Genomic DNA, 16100 nt, shown 5'->3' with positions numbered 1-16100 from the left:
ATTTAAGGCTGCTGATTCATAATGTGGTGGGGGGTGGGGCACATGAGGATTAGGGCAAAGAGTAAAAGGGAAGGGAGGGGGCATGGAGGTAGGAAAGATGGGGGAATGAAATGGACATCATTACCCTAAGTACATGTATGAAGACATGAATAGTGTAACTCTTCTTTGTGTACAACCAGAAATGAAAAATTGTGCTCTATATGTGTAACGTGAATTGTAATGCATTCTGTTGTCATACGTAACAAATTAACATTTTTTTTTTTAAAGAGAGAGTGAGAGAGGAGAGAGAGAGAGAGAGAATTTTTTAATATTTATTTTTTAGTTCTCGGCGGTCACAACATCTTTGTTGGTATGTAGTGCTGAGGATCGAACCCGGGCCGCACGCATGCCAGGCGAGCGCGCTACCGCTTGAGCCACATCCCCAGCCCCAAATTAACATTTAAAAAATGAAAAAAAAAAAAAAAAGAATGAAAGAGATATCTGCAATTGCAGTGCCACAAAATAATTAGGAATAAACTTCTCCAAAAAAAAAAAAAAAAAAGGTCTGGGGATGTGGCCAATCCCTGGTATACACACACACACACACACACACACACACACACAAATATCCTCATTTTATAGATGAAGGAAATCAGTCAGAGAATGTAATTTGTCCAGTGTTCCACAGTTAATAGCAAGGCCAGTTTTCCAATCCACACTTCCAACTACTCTATTCTACTACTGTCTCTGGAATCCCTCTTTATGGTAAATCTGCCCATTGAGGATGGCATTCATCTTGTTTTGAGACAGAGTTTTACTACATTGCCCAAGCTCGCCTCAAACTGAATTCAAGTGATCCTCTTCCCTCAGCTTCCAAATAGCCCAGACTATAGACAGCTCCACTATGCCTGAAAAGTAAGTATTCAAGTTAATCCTTGATGATAGTGTTTCTTTGAACCTTTTTTTTTAACTTTTGAATATTTTTCTTTTTTTTTTAAAGAGAGAGTGAGAGAGGAGAGAGAGAGAGAGAGAGAATTTTTAATATTTATTTTTTAGTTCTCGGCGGACACAACATCTTTGTTGGTATGTGGTGCTGAGGATCGAACCCAGGCCGCACGCATGCCAGGCGAGCGCACTACCGCTTGAGCCACATCCCCAGCCCCTGAATATTTTTCAACATTTTTATTGGTGCATTATAGTTGTATATAGTAGTTGGATTTGTTGTTACATATTCATACATACACACAATATAATAATATAATTTGGCCAATATTCCTCCCCAATATTTTCCCTTTTCCTCAATTCCACCCACCCCCATTATTCTACTCTACTAATCTCCCTTTGATTTTCATGAGGTCATCCCCCTCTTTCTTTTCCTTTTTACTCTCTAGTTTCCACATACAAGAGAGAACATGTAGCGCTTGACCTTTTGCATTTGAGGTATTTTCCTCAAATGACATAATTTCATTTTTCTTTATGACTGAATAAAACTCCATTGTGTATTTATTTTTATTTAAATTTTTTTAGTTGTAGGGGCTGGGGATGTGGCTCAAGCGGTAGCGCGCTCACCTGGCATGCGCCCGGGGTTCGATCCTCAGCACCACATACAAAGATGTGTCCGCCGAAAACTAAAAAATATTTTTAAAAAAATTCTCTCTCTCTCTCTCTCTCTCCTCGCTCTTTCTTTAAAATAAATAAATAAATAAATTTTTTAATTGTAAATGGACCTTTATTTTATTTATTTATATGTGGTGCTGAGAATCAAACCCAATGCCTCACACATGCCAGGGAAGTGCTCCACCACTTAGCCACAACCCCAGCCCTCCCTTATGTATTTATACCACTTCTTTATCCATTCATCTGTTGATGGAAAGCTAGACTGGTTCCATACTTTGGAGATTGTGAATTGTGCTGCTATAGACATGAGTATGCATGTATCACTATAGTAGGATGACTAATTCTTCAGGATAAATACCAAAGAGAGGTATAGTTGGGTCATTTGGTAGTTCCATTCCTAGTCTTTTGAGGAATCTCCATACTGATTTTCATTGTTGTACTAACTTAAAATCCCACCAATAGTGTAAAAGTGTTCCTTTTTCTTCACATCCTCTCTAGTATTTATTATTGCTTTTATTATTGTTTGTATTCTTGATGGCTACTTTTATTGTTAGATATATGGTGTCTCCCAAAAGCTCCAGTGTGAGACAATGCAAGGTTTAGAGGTGAAATGATTGGGTTATGAGAGCCTTAACCCAATCAGTGAATTAATCCTCGATAGGGATTGAGTGATAACTGGGAGCAGGTAGGGTATGGCTGAAGAAAGTGGGTCCTTGGGGCATGCCTTTGGGGTTTATGTTTTAGGGAGTAGAGACCTCTCTCTTTTTCTTTCTCTCTCCTCCCACCTCCTTCCCCTCCTTTCCCTCTTTCTGTCTCTCCTCCCTCCCTCTATCCTCTAATTGTTCTTGTCAGGTTTTTTTTTTTTGGGGGGGGGTTGGCAAATAAATAAATAAATAAAATAAAAACTTGACTAAAACAGCTACCATTCTGGAGTGAGAAAAAATTTCTCTATGGTTATGATTTTAATTTCCCCAATTGCTAATGATGTTGAACATTTTTTTTTCATATATTTGTTGGAGGTGAGCCTGGACAATGCATAGATTTATAGTTATTCTTTTGAGAAATGTCTGTTTAATTCATCTGCCCATTTATTCATTAGGCTATTTATTTATTTTGATGTTGAGTCTTTTTAAGTTCTTTGTATATCCCAGACTCTAATCCTCTGTCAGAAGAGTAGCTAGCAAAGCTTTTCTCCCATTCTTGTTTCCTTTGCTGTGCAGAAGCTTTTTAATTTGATGCCCTCCCATTTATTAACTCTTGGTATTATTTCCTGAGCTTTAGGGGTTTTATTGGGAAAGATATTTTCTGTGCCTATATGCTGGAGTTTGATCCTGCATTTTTTTTCCAGGAGTTGCATAGTTTCTGGTCATTCCTAGGTCTTTGATCCATTTTGAGTTGATTTTTGTTCCAGGCAAGACATAAAGATCTAATCTCATCCTTCTACATATGGATATCCAGTTTTCCCAGAACCATTTGTTTAAAATAATGTCTTTTCTCCAATGTGTATTTTGGCACCTTTGCCAAGGATCAGTTAACTGCATCTGTGTGAGTCTGTGTCTTCTATTCTGTACCAATGGTCTGTGTGTTTGTTTTTAATGCCAATGAACCCCCCCCCCTTTTTAAAACACTCTGACAATTTGTGTGTGGGTGTATTGCTGGGGATGGAATCCAGAGCCTCCAACCTACTGGGCAAGCACTCTACCACTGAGCTACATCCTCCAACCCAGGACTCTGCAAGTCTTAGTGAACTGGGAAAAGCAGCAATACAAAGAGGAAAAACTAATCTACAAGCCTCAGGGGATGGGCTCCACTACAACTATTATCTCATACCTTGAGCCCTGGCCATATGACACTGAGTTCTTCAAATGTCTAGTCCAACACTGGGATGTACATAAGTTTAAAATGTACACTGGATTTCAAACTTTGCAGGAAAAAAAAAGAATGTAAAATCTTTTTCTTTAATATTTTTTAGTTGTTGATGGACCTTTATTTTATTTATATGTGGTGCTGAGGATTGAACTCAGTGCCTCACACATTAGGCAAGTGCTCTACCACTGAGCCACAACCCCAGCCCCAATAATGTAAAATCTTATTTTAAAATATTAATTACATGTTGAAATTATTTTAGATATTTTGGGTTAAATAAAAGCAAAATTAATTTTGCCTTTTTTACTTTTTTGAGTTGGCTGGCAAAATTACTTCTGTGGCTTGCAATATATATATACATTTTTTTTTCCAGTACCTGGGATAGAGTCAGGGACACCCTACCACTGAGCTATACCCCCAGCCCCCACACCCTTTTTATTTGAAACTCAGTCTCCTTAAGTTGCCAAGACTAACCTCAAACTTTTGATCCTCCCACCTCTGCCTCCCCAGTTGCTAGGAATTACAGGCATGCACCACCCATGCCAGGATCTTTGCATTATATTTCTATTGGATAGTGTTGGTCTGGAAACATAACGGTACAGCTTGCAGGCACTAGAAATGATCACTGCTTAAATGAAAACCAGGGGGAAAACTATATGCCACCACATAGGTGTATGCCACCACACTGGCCAGTCCCCTTTTTTCTTTTGCTAGACAGGGTGGCACAGGAGTATAATCCCAGCTAGAGATTATCAGCTAGAAGGCAAGAGAATCACAAGTTCAAGGCCAGCCTGGACAATTTAATGAGATCCAATTTCAAAATATTAAAAAGGGCTGGGAAGGTAGCTCAGTGGTAGAGTTCTTACCTAATATCTTAAAGGCCCTGGGGGGTTCAATTCACAATACTGGTGCAGGGGATCCAGCAAAAAAAAAAAAAAAAAAAAAAAAAAAAAAAAAAAAAAAAAAAAAAAACAAGGTTGGGAAGTGACAGGAAAACCAAGGCAGAGAACTCCAAATGCCAGGAATAAAAGCTTGTATTATAAAAATGAGTTAACTGGAAACTTTTTACTCCTTGCTGCAGTTGGCATGTCAGATGTCAGGAGGACAGCTACAGGCATATGGTGCTTCCAAGCAATTTGGAAAGACCAGGATATAAACAAAATTAGATTATATTGTTTTACATAACTTTAAAATTTGATGGTTTTCAACAAATGCTATATTGTTCTAGTAAGTGAAACAATAAAATGCAAAGATATGGTAAAGGCAGACTCTCCCATCCATTCTATCCTCTTATGGGACCCAACTATATGTACACCACTATAAAGTATATGCATACACACATACATATATAACAGTTTGTTTACACATACATACAGATTTTATTTTTTCCAAAAATTAGCTGATGCATTGTCTGAGATTGAGAACTAATGCTTTTCTTTCTTTCCCCTTCTTTTTCCCACTTGCATTATACCTCATTCCCTTCCAGGTTCTTTCTCTTACCTTTCTTTCTTACCTCTTCCCAACTCTCCCACATAAAAATACAACACACACACATACATGGGAGGGGGAGACATCATTGAGTCTTTTACAAAAAAAAATGGAATTTGGTAACTAATTAGAATAAATAAAAATAATTAACTAAAAAAATGGAATTTGGGGATGGGTACTGGGGATTGAACCAGGGGCACTTTACCACTGATATCCCCAGCCCTTTTTAAAATTTTATTGTTGAGAGGGGGGTCTTGATAAATTGCTCCTGTCGGCCTCAAACTTGTGATTTTCCTTCAAAAATCCTGCCTGGCCAACTAATATAGGTCTAATTGTTTTATAAGTTCATATTCCTTATGCTTATTTTGAAAAAAATTCTAGTTTGGGGCTGGGGTTGTGACTCAGTGGTAGAGTGCTCACCTAGCATGCAGAGGCACTGGGTTCGTTCCTCAGCACCACATAAATGTAGACTAAAGATATTGTATCTGCCTAAAACTAAAAATTAAATATTAAAAAAATATTTTAAAGAAGTTCTAGTTTGTAAGAATTCTGTGTTAGAGACATTTTAACTTGGAGGGGGATACTGGGGATTGAACCCAGAACTACATTTTTACCACTGAACTACATCTTCAGCCCTACCTACCCACCAGCATTTTTTTTTTTTTTCTTTGAGACAGGGTCTTACTAAGTTGATTGGGGCCTCACTAAATTGCTGAGGCTGGCGTGGAACTTGAGATCTTCCTGCCTAAGCCTACCAAGTCATATGTGCTACCACTCCTGACACTTTTTTTTAAATATATTTTTTGTCCACTGATTTGATTAATAATATCTTTAGCTATAGTATGTTTTTTTTTTTGGGGGGGGGTACTGGTGATTGAACCTAGGGGCACTTAACCACTGAGCCACATCCCCAGCTCTTTTTTTATTTAGAGACAAGGTCTACTAAGTGGCTTAGCCTCATTAAATTTCGGAGGCTGGCATTGAACTTTCAGTCCTACCTCAGCCTCCTGAGCCCCTGGGATTACAGGCATGCCCTGACACTCTCAGCTAGCTATAGTTTTTATGTGGTTGAGATTTTTTTTTTTCTTTCATAGCATCTGGATTTCTCATCTTGGTTGAGTCATTCATTCAGCAAAATTTTATATAAATTTATTTCTATTATGGCGTTTTCATTTTCTTTCTTGGTTTAAATATCTCCTTCAATTCTTCATTGTAGACCTAGTCTCCCAGATGTATATACATACATTATACACACACACACACACACACACACACACATATATATTTGTAGATAGACACAATACCTTTCTAAAAAAATATTTATTTAGTCAGTCTTAGGTGGATACAATATCTTTATTTTATTTTTATGTGGTGCTGAGGATCGAACCTAGTGCCTCACACGTGCTAGAGGCAAGCACTCTACCACTTGAACCACAATCTCAGCCCCAATACCTTTATTTTTTAATGTTATTTTTTAATAAGTTGGGATAATTATTTTTATATTTTAGTTGTAGATGGACAAGAATACCTTTATTTATTTATGTAGTGCTGAGAATCAAACCTAGTGCCTCATACGTGCTAGGCAAGCACCTTACTACTTACAGCCCCAGTCCCTGTTCTAAGATTTTTTTTTCCAGTTGTAGATGGATACAATGCCTTTATTTTATTTTTATGTGGTGCTGAGGCTCGACCCAGTGCCTTCCACATTCAGAGAAAGCACTCTACCACTGAGCTACAAGCCCAGCCTTCTGTTCTAATATTTTTAATGTTTTGATGATTACATTTAAATATTTAGAATTAAGTATATAGCATAATATGAGATAGGGTTTCAACTATTTTAAAATTTATAATTTTTAAATTTTAGGACTAGAAAGTTTTTATTTTATAAAAATCTAACTATGTAATCCAAATCAACTACCCTGTAAGTATCCACTAGACATTTTTGAGCAGAATCAAATGATGAAACTAAGGAATTGTTATCCCTGCTTGTCGGGAGCTGCCTTGGATGAACCCACCTTCAAGTCCTGATGCCCTGGGGCTCTGACCAATTACTACATTTTATAGTGACTTGGGTATTATCCCAGCTCAGATAGCAAGGTGTGGTTCCAGGTATAGGCATCACCTGTGGTGGTTGAGTTACACTCACCTGTTCCTTTGTAATCCTACCCTTTTGCCCTTTTGGGGATAGAATGTTCCATGGAACCTCCCTTTGTGTGTTCCTTATTTAAGAATAAAGAATTTTGGTGGCTCTCTCTCTTTCCACGGACTCTTAAGGACATAGAGCTGTCTCAGGAATATTGAAAAGGTATCTCTCTGTGGTTGCATGCTTTCTTTGTCATTTTTTTTTTTTTTTGAGTTACTGGAATAGTCAGATTTTGTGAACCCAGCATTAGGTCGCCATCTAGGATAAACGGCGACACCTGCTATTGTATAATGGTATATCGAACAAGGCAGGCAGTGTGACAGTTGCTAATCAATAGGACTCTGTATACCAGCAAAACTCATGGACAGGCCAATAAAATCTGAAACATATTCTCAGAATATAAGCAGGCTGAGGTTGTGGCTCAGTGGTAGAGTGCTTACCTTGCATGCATGAGGCACTGGGTTCGATCTTCAGCACCACATAAAATAAATAAAGGTATTGTGTTCATCTACAACTAAAAAAAGAATATAAGCAAAACCAACCTATAGGGGGAAAAGTAGCCCTTTTGTAAACAAAATAATCATTCCTGATTAATCTTTTAAAATTCTTCATAAGAATTGTATTAGTTTGCTAGGGCTGCCTTAACAAAGTTCTATCTACAGGATGGCTTAAACAACAAAAATTTATTTTCTCATAATTCCGGAAGCTATAATCTGAGATCAAGGTGCCAACAGGGTTGGGAGGCTTCTCTCATTGGTTTACACATAGCCATCTTCTTCCTGTCTTCAAATGGTCTTCCTTCTGTGTCCAAATCTGTTCTTGATTACCTCTTTAAAGACTAATTTTTAAATAAAATCACTTTATGTGATTTTACTGGAGGTTAGGACTTCAACATAACAATTTTGGTGAGGACACAATTCAGCCCATAACAGGAATTAATAATGTAGTTTTGTTGTTGTTGTTGTTGTTGTTTTTGGTACTGGGGATTTAACCCAAGGGCACTTCACCACTGAGCTACATCCCCAGTTCTTTTTATTTTTTGAGTTGCTGAGGGCCTTGCTAATTTGCCGAGGTGGCCTCAAACTTGCGGGCCTCAGCTTCCCATGTAGCTGGGATACAGGCCATGTGCCAACATGCCCAGCTCATTGGTTACTTCTTTTAAGTAGAATTTTCAAAAAGTTTTTTTTTTTTTTTTTTTTTGTCAAGAGCTTTAAAAAAAAAATATATGAGTCAGGTGCAGTGGCACATACGTATAACCCAGCTACTTAGGAGGCTGAGGCAGGAGCATTGCAAGTTCGAGGTCAGCCAGTTTTTCCAGCTTTTCACTTAATTTTTTTCTTTTACCTTCTCCACTATACCCTGAAAATCACTGCTGTAGTATACCACTGAAGAGTATGTTGAAAATGTCCTCATTTGGAAGTCTAATGTGCTATTCACTGCACCATGGAGCCACCTAAAAAAAATGTCCTTATTTGGTAAGAAATAATTCAAACTACACTTACATGATGATGATCTCCAAGCTATCTAATTTGACCTAGGAAAAGGATTCTAGTGACACTATGTTAAACATTTCCTAAGGATCTTAACACATTGTGCTGCTGTGACCAGAAATGCCACATAATGGTGGATAACCTAACATTAACATTGAACCAGAAATACAGTATCATAAAATTTCTCTGTCTACCTTTCAAAAAGCGTCACTGAAATCTGAATCCCACTCCTCCACAATTAAGAACCAGTGGTTAGGGCTGGAGATGTAGCTCAGTGGTAGAGTACTTGCTGAGTATACCCCAGACCCTTAGATTAGAGTAAGAAACCTCCCTGGCACTCCCCCTCCCCCCCCAAATAATAATAATAGATAAATAAAATATTATTATCAGGAAACTATGCTCCAGAAGGGTTGAAATGACTTATTTAAAAACAATGAGATGGCTGGGCACCATGGCACATGCCCGTAATCCCAGCAGCTCAGAAGGCTAAAACAAGAGGATCTTGAGTTCAAAGCCAGCTTCAGCAAAAAAAAACTGAGGCACTAAGGAACTAAGTGAGACCTGTCTCTCAGTAAAATACAAAATAGGGCTGGGGATATGATATGGCTCAGTGGTCAGGTGCCTCTGAGTTCAATCTCCAGTACCCCTACCCCCCAAAAAAGACAGAGACAGATAAATCTAGGCATCAGATATAAATTCTAAGCTAATGCTCTTAACTGCTATTTTAGAAACCATTAATTAAACCATTAATTCCCATTTTTTTATGTTTAGGGATTTTATCCAATATATAATTCTGTTCATTACAACTTTTTTTTTTGGTTGTTGATGGACCTTTATTTTATTCACTTATTTATATGCAATGCTGAGAATTGAACACAGTGTCTCACACATGTGAGGCAAGTGCCACCACTGAGGCACATCCCCAGCCCTCATTACAACTTTTTAAAACGTAATAAAACTATAAAAATGAGGTAAAAGGATAAAGGATACATTCTCTTTTATTTATTTATATCCCAATCTTATTCCAAAAAAGGCTTACAAAAATTTAGATAATACAGTAATTTTTAAAAAGATTAGAATAGAAAACTGAGAATAAGGAAAATAAAAGCAAGTTGGAACCAAGAATGTGACTAACATGCAAAATACATAAATGGTTGCTGAAGGTGGGGCACAATTTGGGCTTTAAGTAGTCTAGTATTAGCATGAGAAGAAAAAGATAGTCAGTTGAATATTTACTATCTTTAAGGTAAAAACCAAACAGCAATTCAGGAAAAGCACAACTAGATACAGAGAAAATTTATGAACTGTAATGATCAACACCTTTTTACAGACTCAAGTTTTATAGAGATTCATATGGACTGCTGAAGTACAATCCAGAAAAAGCAATTCTGCAGAGATTAACAAAATGCCAATTATATACAGGCAAAATCTGGCTTAATACAGAGACAGAAATAGTAAGCACAAATATACAGGATACTCTCAGACTCTTTGGATTGGAAAAGAGAGATCAGATATAATTGAAGATATAATGTGGTCTATACAAAAGCAAATTTGGGGGGGGGGGTAATTCCAAGGATTGAACACAAGGGTGCTCCACCACTGAGCTATATTCCTAGCCCTTTTATATGTTATTTAGAGATAGTGAGGCACTAAGAATTCAGCAAGACCCTAAGTTGCTAAGGCTGGCTTTGAATTCATAATCCTCCTGCCTCAGCCTCCAGAGCTGCTGGGATTATAGATGTGCACCATCATGCCCAGCTAAAAGCAAAATTTCCCCTCAAATATCAGAACTAAAATGAAGTTTTTGAGAAGTTAGTTTAGGAAAATGAAAAAAGAAAGTCATAAAAGACAGAATTGAAGGGCTGGGGATATAGCTCAGTTGGTAAAGTGCTTGCCTTGCATACACAAGGCCCTGGGTTCAATCCTCAGCACCAAAAAAAAAAAAAAATAGAATTGTATGTAAATTCAAGGACCAGGTGATTTTCCTTACAAAAGGAAAGGTTCTTGAAATACATCTCTAACCTTAAATCTTAAGGTTGATGTATGCCTTTGAATCCCTTGATTTGCCCATAAAAAAAATGCATTTTGAGCTGTCTAGGAGAAATGTTCAGCTCACTACTTCTTTTCGTCTTTTGGAAAATATTTTGGTAGCTATTCCAGTTACCCCTAGAGAAGACATTTAATCCTCCCATGTTTTAGTTTCTATTTTCTTTTTCACTTTAGGCTATTGCATTCATTCCCCCCACCTTTTTTTGATGTTAATTATTGAACCTAGGGGTGCTTTACCACTGAGCTATAACCCCAGCCCTTTTTATTTCTTATTTTGAGACATGGTCTTGCTAAGTTGCTGAGGTTCACCTTGAACTTATGATCCTCCTGCCTCAGCTTCCCAAGTTTCTGTGATTACAGGCATGCACCACCATACCTAGCTCATTTTCCAATTTTTAAAAATTAGATTTACTGACAACTGACCCTTAGCCCCAGTTTTTTGTTTTAGTTCCCCCTAACCTCAGTATTGTGGGTTGAACTCAAGAACATTCTACTACATCCCCAGCCCCCCACCTTTTTTTCCCATTTTGAGATATTCAGTTGCCAAGTCTGGCCTCAAACTTTTCCTGCCTTATCCTCCCAAGTAGCTAGGATTACAGACATGCATCACTATGCCCAACTCCCAGACTCTATTTTTTAGGTGCACATTTAGGTGTTAAGATGCCAACTTTTTAAGCCTTTGAAAAACATATTTCTTCTGACTAGCCTATTAAACATATAAATAGCACCTTTGGAGTCCATGAAGTGTTGTTATTACCCAAGAAAGGAAACATGGCAAAGAAACAAGGAAAGGGAAAGGTAGAGGAAGCCTTTTGCTACAGACTGGAGAAGTGAAACAAAGGAAAAAGTTACCACTCTGACCTGAGATGTTATATGAACCAGTAAGTTGTATGATGGGGAACTGAGTGCCCAAAGTTTGAACTCTAGACTAATGCCTAGAAGAATAGAATAGTAAGGGGCTACAAAATCAAAACTGGATCATCAAAGTGGTAATACTGAGTTGGTAGTGGAGGAGATTCTCAGGTTCCCAGCTGGGCTCCAATCTATGGTAGACAGGGTCAAACAGGAACAGAGTGGACCAGGAAGGACTCCAGATCACAGTCAAAGTCCTTGAAGGGGTTGGACTCCAATGGACTGGGCTGAGTATCTTGTGTCTTCATGACAAAGTCCACTGGCTGCTTCTGTAGGAGCTCTGGGTCAAAAGTCACACCCCTAAAGAATGGGTGGACTTGGAAGTGATGTAGATAACGTAGACGGTGGAGGGGGTTCTGGCATAGGAGCTGAAGGGAAATAGAGTATGAAGGATGAGGAATTGGGACAGGAAAGAGACTAAACAAAGATCATGAAAAGGGAGAATGAAGTTCACGGAACTGTGGAGAACAGGAAAAAGAACTCTAAAGAGTAAAAGATTTGTAAAAGGGGGAGAAACAGGCTAATTTGAGGCAAAGGTAGAAATAAAGGAGCTAGGATGTGTGAATTTTCAGATGGGAAGAGTACAGCACTGGTCAAGACTCTGAAAGGATCTGTCTGCTCTGGATGGTGAGGTGATTTGGAGGACCAGGAACTCAGGAATGTATGGTTAGAGGGCAGATAATTAGATTAAGTTGAAGTAATCCCCCAAAACCCCAAAAAATATTAATCAGAGAAATGGGAAATATCACCTTAATGATAGGGCAGTGAATGGTTTAACAGTCAATAAGGAAAGCAGTGCTAACCCTTACCTCATGAAGCAGGAGAGAGAGCTCCTGGTTAAGAGAAGCTGGAATTTCAGAGTCACAGTGGGTCACACTTGCCAACATGGCCACATGATCTCTCTCTGCAGCCACTGGGAACTGAGTTAAGAGGTGGAGGAGGGAATGAGACAAGATTTCCTAAGGTCTTCCTTCTTCCCACCACAGGGCAAAGTTCTCTTCTCTGCCCAATACCACTACCAATTTCTCACCTTTCCAGTTGCCAGAGAGAAAAGCAAGACACCCAGGGACCACCAATCAGCAGCATGGTTGTAAGGCCCACCACTCAGGACCTCTGGGGCTATGGATTTGAAAGATACCCATCATGACATCCTTTGGCTATATACCAGTCCAGTATTTACCCACCAGCTTTAGCCTCTCTCACCCATGTATTGAAGAGTGCCACAGATAGTATAGGCTCGGGCTCCCTGGGGCAGGTGGCGGGACAGACCGAAGTCTGTCAGTTTCAGATGGCCTATGAAAGAACATAAGGCAACCACAACAGTACTCTGTTCCACCCCTGATCAGCCATGATAAGGGTATCTCTCATCCTGGGGCTAGGGAAGAAAAGACTTACCTCTTTCATCCAGAAGGATATTCTCCATCTGAAAGATCACAGAGGAGAAGTTATTATTATTCCTCTTCAACTCTTTTATCATGTATACCCTTCAAAATGAAGAAGATGCCCTTACTCAGCATTCAAAGCTATATTTGGGAGAGCCATCACACAAATCCTTGGCACCCACTGGGGCCCCAAGATCAACTGTTCTCGGCTCTCCAACTCCTTTCTCCTCAGACCTGTTGGAAATTCTTATTGAGCCCCCAATAAGTGAAGTGAAAAAGCAATTAACTCTACCTTCACGTCTCGATGGATGATGCCCACGTCATGGAGATAGCCTGTGGATGACAGTAAGCATGGGGTGTACTGAAGTTCTCCTGTTCTTTCCAGTTTCCCTGGTAACCCCTACCTTATCTTTCTCCTTATTCTTTGGCTTCCAGAGTTAATATCAATTCTCTCCTCCCCATCAACTTAATTCTTCCCTTCCCATTTCCCTTTCTTACTTACACAGCACAAGGACCAGCTCAGCCGCAAAGAGACGGATGGAAGCCTCAGGAAAGCAGCCAACAGCAGACCACAGGGAGTACAGATCAGTGATGCAGTAGCTACACACTGCAAAGCACCAGAAATCTAGGCAATGTTTGGGGGATTACAATGCCAGGGCTCAAGGCATTATAGGCCTCTTATCCAAACTGATATCACCTGCTATTCCCTCTCCCTTTGGAATAGAGAAGTGCTATGAGAAGGGGAAGACAGCAAAGGCAAAATAAGCCTAATGAGACAGATAACCTTAAGTGGCAACAATGGTAGGTGGACCCTAGGGGATGAGGAAAGAGGCCAGTCACTCACTGATGAAGAGATGCCGTTTTCCCTGCCAGCTGTCCCCCAAGCTGTGTACAAAAGGGTGGTTGATCTGTCTCTAGGGACAAAGAAATCAGGAAGTTAGGAAAAGAACAGTGTCACTGAAGAGAGAGTCAGCCAAGAAATCAGGTTGTGCAGAAATTGAGCAGCTACCTCAACTCTGCATTCAGAGGAACTCAGTAATTAGGACTACCTGGTAATCTTGGAACCAGCATAACACTAAAGAACACACTAGGACATGTTGGAGAGATTTCCCTCACAGAACTTAGAATAACTGTTAATAGGTACTAGCTACATTTTTTAGGATCTACTTTGGTGTTAAGGTTAAAGCAGATGGGGAGAACAGAACCAGAAAAATTAGAAAGCTGGTCAAGAATGATGCTTTCCTGTGGTTCTTCCCATCATCCTTCCAGGACTCTGTGCATACCTGGATGCTGACCTCCTCTTTGCACTGCCTCAGGGTGTCCCTCTGTAGGACTTTTACCTTGGGTACCACCTATAAAAGGAAACAGTGATGACTTAATAGAGAATCATGCAATTGAATTGTTTATTCCTCCGAAACTCTCAGGAACAAAGATGGGAAGCAGGAACTAGAGAGTAATGTGAAGGAGTACCCAGGCCCCTACCTTCACTGCAAATACAGCTTTCTGGGCACAATCTACCACCTTCAGGACAGTTCCAAAAGAGCCTTTAGCCACAAAACCTAAAATCTATACAGAGAAAGAATAGAAAGGTTTATAGATTTCCCCCAAAGAGACCCACTCCCAGGGATTCAGATGTCTTACCTTCAACTGCTGCTGCCCCCTAATGGGCCTCATGGGAAACTCTGGTAGAAAGAGGCTGATGAACTGAGGCACTGGCCACTCAGACAAAGGCTTCTCTACCAGCAGTGGGGTCGCCTCTAGGGGCTCCTGGTGTAGGCACTGATGCCCTTGTAGTTGCCATAGTTCTTCCAGACCTGACCTGATGGTCCCCATACCTGACCAGAGGCTCTTCCAGCCTCGGACCCAGGGGCCCTGGAAGTTGTCACCCTGCTGAGAAGCAAGGGAGCCACTCTAAACCTGGCCCTGAAGTATTACAGTTTCTGCACATCTTAGTAGGCACTCCCCTCAAATCTCAATCATTAGAGGTACATTTTTGAGTATCAATCAAAATTCCTATTACCCTTGCTTTGTGAGAAGATCTGGATTTCCTGGACATAATTCAAATCCTCTAGTAAAGCAACTGTTGGAATTTTTTTTTCATGATGCATCAGGAAAACAACCTGTGCCTCAGAACAGGGCTGCAATGCTTTCACGTTGTAGTCTCCCTGTCCCACCCCCACAATGGGTATCACTGCCGTGCTAGTAACTAGGCACTTCCTGGGCCTCAGGAGGCCCATGCCTCCTTCACTTTCTCTCAATAGGCTGCCAGAGCCCCCACAGCCTACCTTGTGAGGTGCAGTCACCTGGGTGTGTTGCCCCTGCCGACAGCTCACCGCTCCCATTCCCAGCCTCTGCCTCCTCTCTCCTTCCACTAAATCTGCTGTCCCAGTTATATAAGCAATCCCTCCACTGGATGCTGAATTAAACAGGAGCCCCGCCTATTCTAATGTGCACAGACCCATCAGCTTTGGACCAATGTCATACGAGGACTGGCAAGTATCTGTGATAGAACCTTCAGGCACAGAAGAAAAGAGGCCACCCTCAGAGTGGCAGCTATAGGATGTTTCAGGTAGGTGGGGAGAAAAGGATACAGACAGTTTGAACACATGCACTCAACACAAAAAATAAACCAAAAAAACAGCATCAAATTTAAAATATTTTTTTTTCTCCTTAGGTCATTTTTTTTTTTTTTGCCATTCTTCAGGGCATAATCCAGGGGGAAGAGTAGGGAACCCATGGCCAGCCCTAGCTCCTATTGCTGTCCTCCCAAGTGAGCACACAGATTGGGGAGAAGCTGATTCTCCCCTAGAACACTAACACCTTTTTCATACAAGGCAGTAGAGTGAGGGACAGAGGATCAGCCCCTTCCCCTTGGCTTCCTGGCACAAAGGGAAAGCAGTTATGCTTAGAAATATATTTATATGTGTGTGTGTGTATATATATATATTTATATATATATATATATATGTCTATAAAAATTTATCATACTTGATCAGGACTATCCCCCCACCCTTCCACTTGACCCCAAGGAAACAGGATCCTAGCCATGGGCCCATTCCCTGGGGTCTTGCTCTCTTCTTGCCTCTTTGGCCCTGGGCCTAATCAGCATGAGATGAACTCAGTATTATTGTCCACCATGCCCTGCGGGGAACAGGCCAGCTGCTAAAGAGCTAT

At 40.1% G+C, this 16100-nt stretch overlaps 1 protein-coding gene across 2 annotated transcripts; it reads right to left on the bottom strand.

Moving 5' to 3' along the window:
- Positions 1-9563: 9563 nt before the first annotated feature.
- Rskr (ribosomal protein S6 kinase related) lies at positions 9564-16040 on the bottom strand. 2 transcript variants are annotated; one of them, XM_026388855.2, is made up of 12 exons: positions 15212-16040; positions 14568-14816; positions 14409-14492; positions 14210-14278; positions 13771-13840; positions 13429-13533; positions 13219-13259; positions 12940-12967; positions 12748-12837; positions 12575-12663; positions 12354-12464; positions 9564-11912 (listed from the first exon to the last, which is right to left on the bottom strand). In XM_026388855.2, exons 1-12 carry the CDS (start codon positions 15266-15268, stop codon positions 11691-11693), a joined length of 1215 nt encoding a protein of 404 aa, XP_026244640.1. In that variant the 5' UTR covers positions 15269-16040; the 3' UTR covers positions 9564-11690. The 2 variants fall into 2 exon arrangements, with proteins under 2 accessions (XP_026244640.1, XP_026244639.1); XM_026388854.2 differs by lacking the exon at positions 15212-16040 and having other exon boundaries at positions 13429-13551; positions 14568-14923.
- Positions 16041-16100: the final 60 nt, after the last annotated feature.

Source organism: Urocitellus parryii, chromosome 7 (genome assembly GCF_045843805.1).
Source record: "Urocitellus parryii isolate mUroPar1 chromosome 7, mUroPar1.hap1, whole genome shotgun sequence".
NCBI lineage: Eukaryota > Metazoa > Chordata > Mammalia > Rodentia > Sciuridae > Urocitellus > Urocitellus parryii.
Note: the sequence above shows the minus strand (reverse complement) of the source record. Positions and strands in the feature narration are given on the sequence as shown.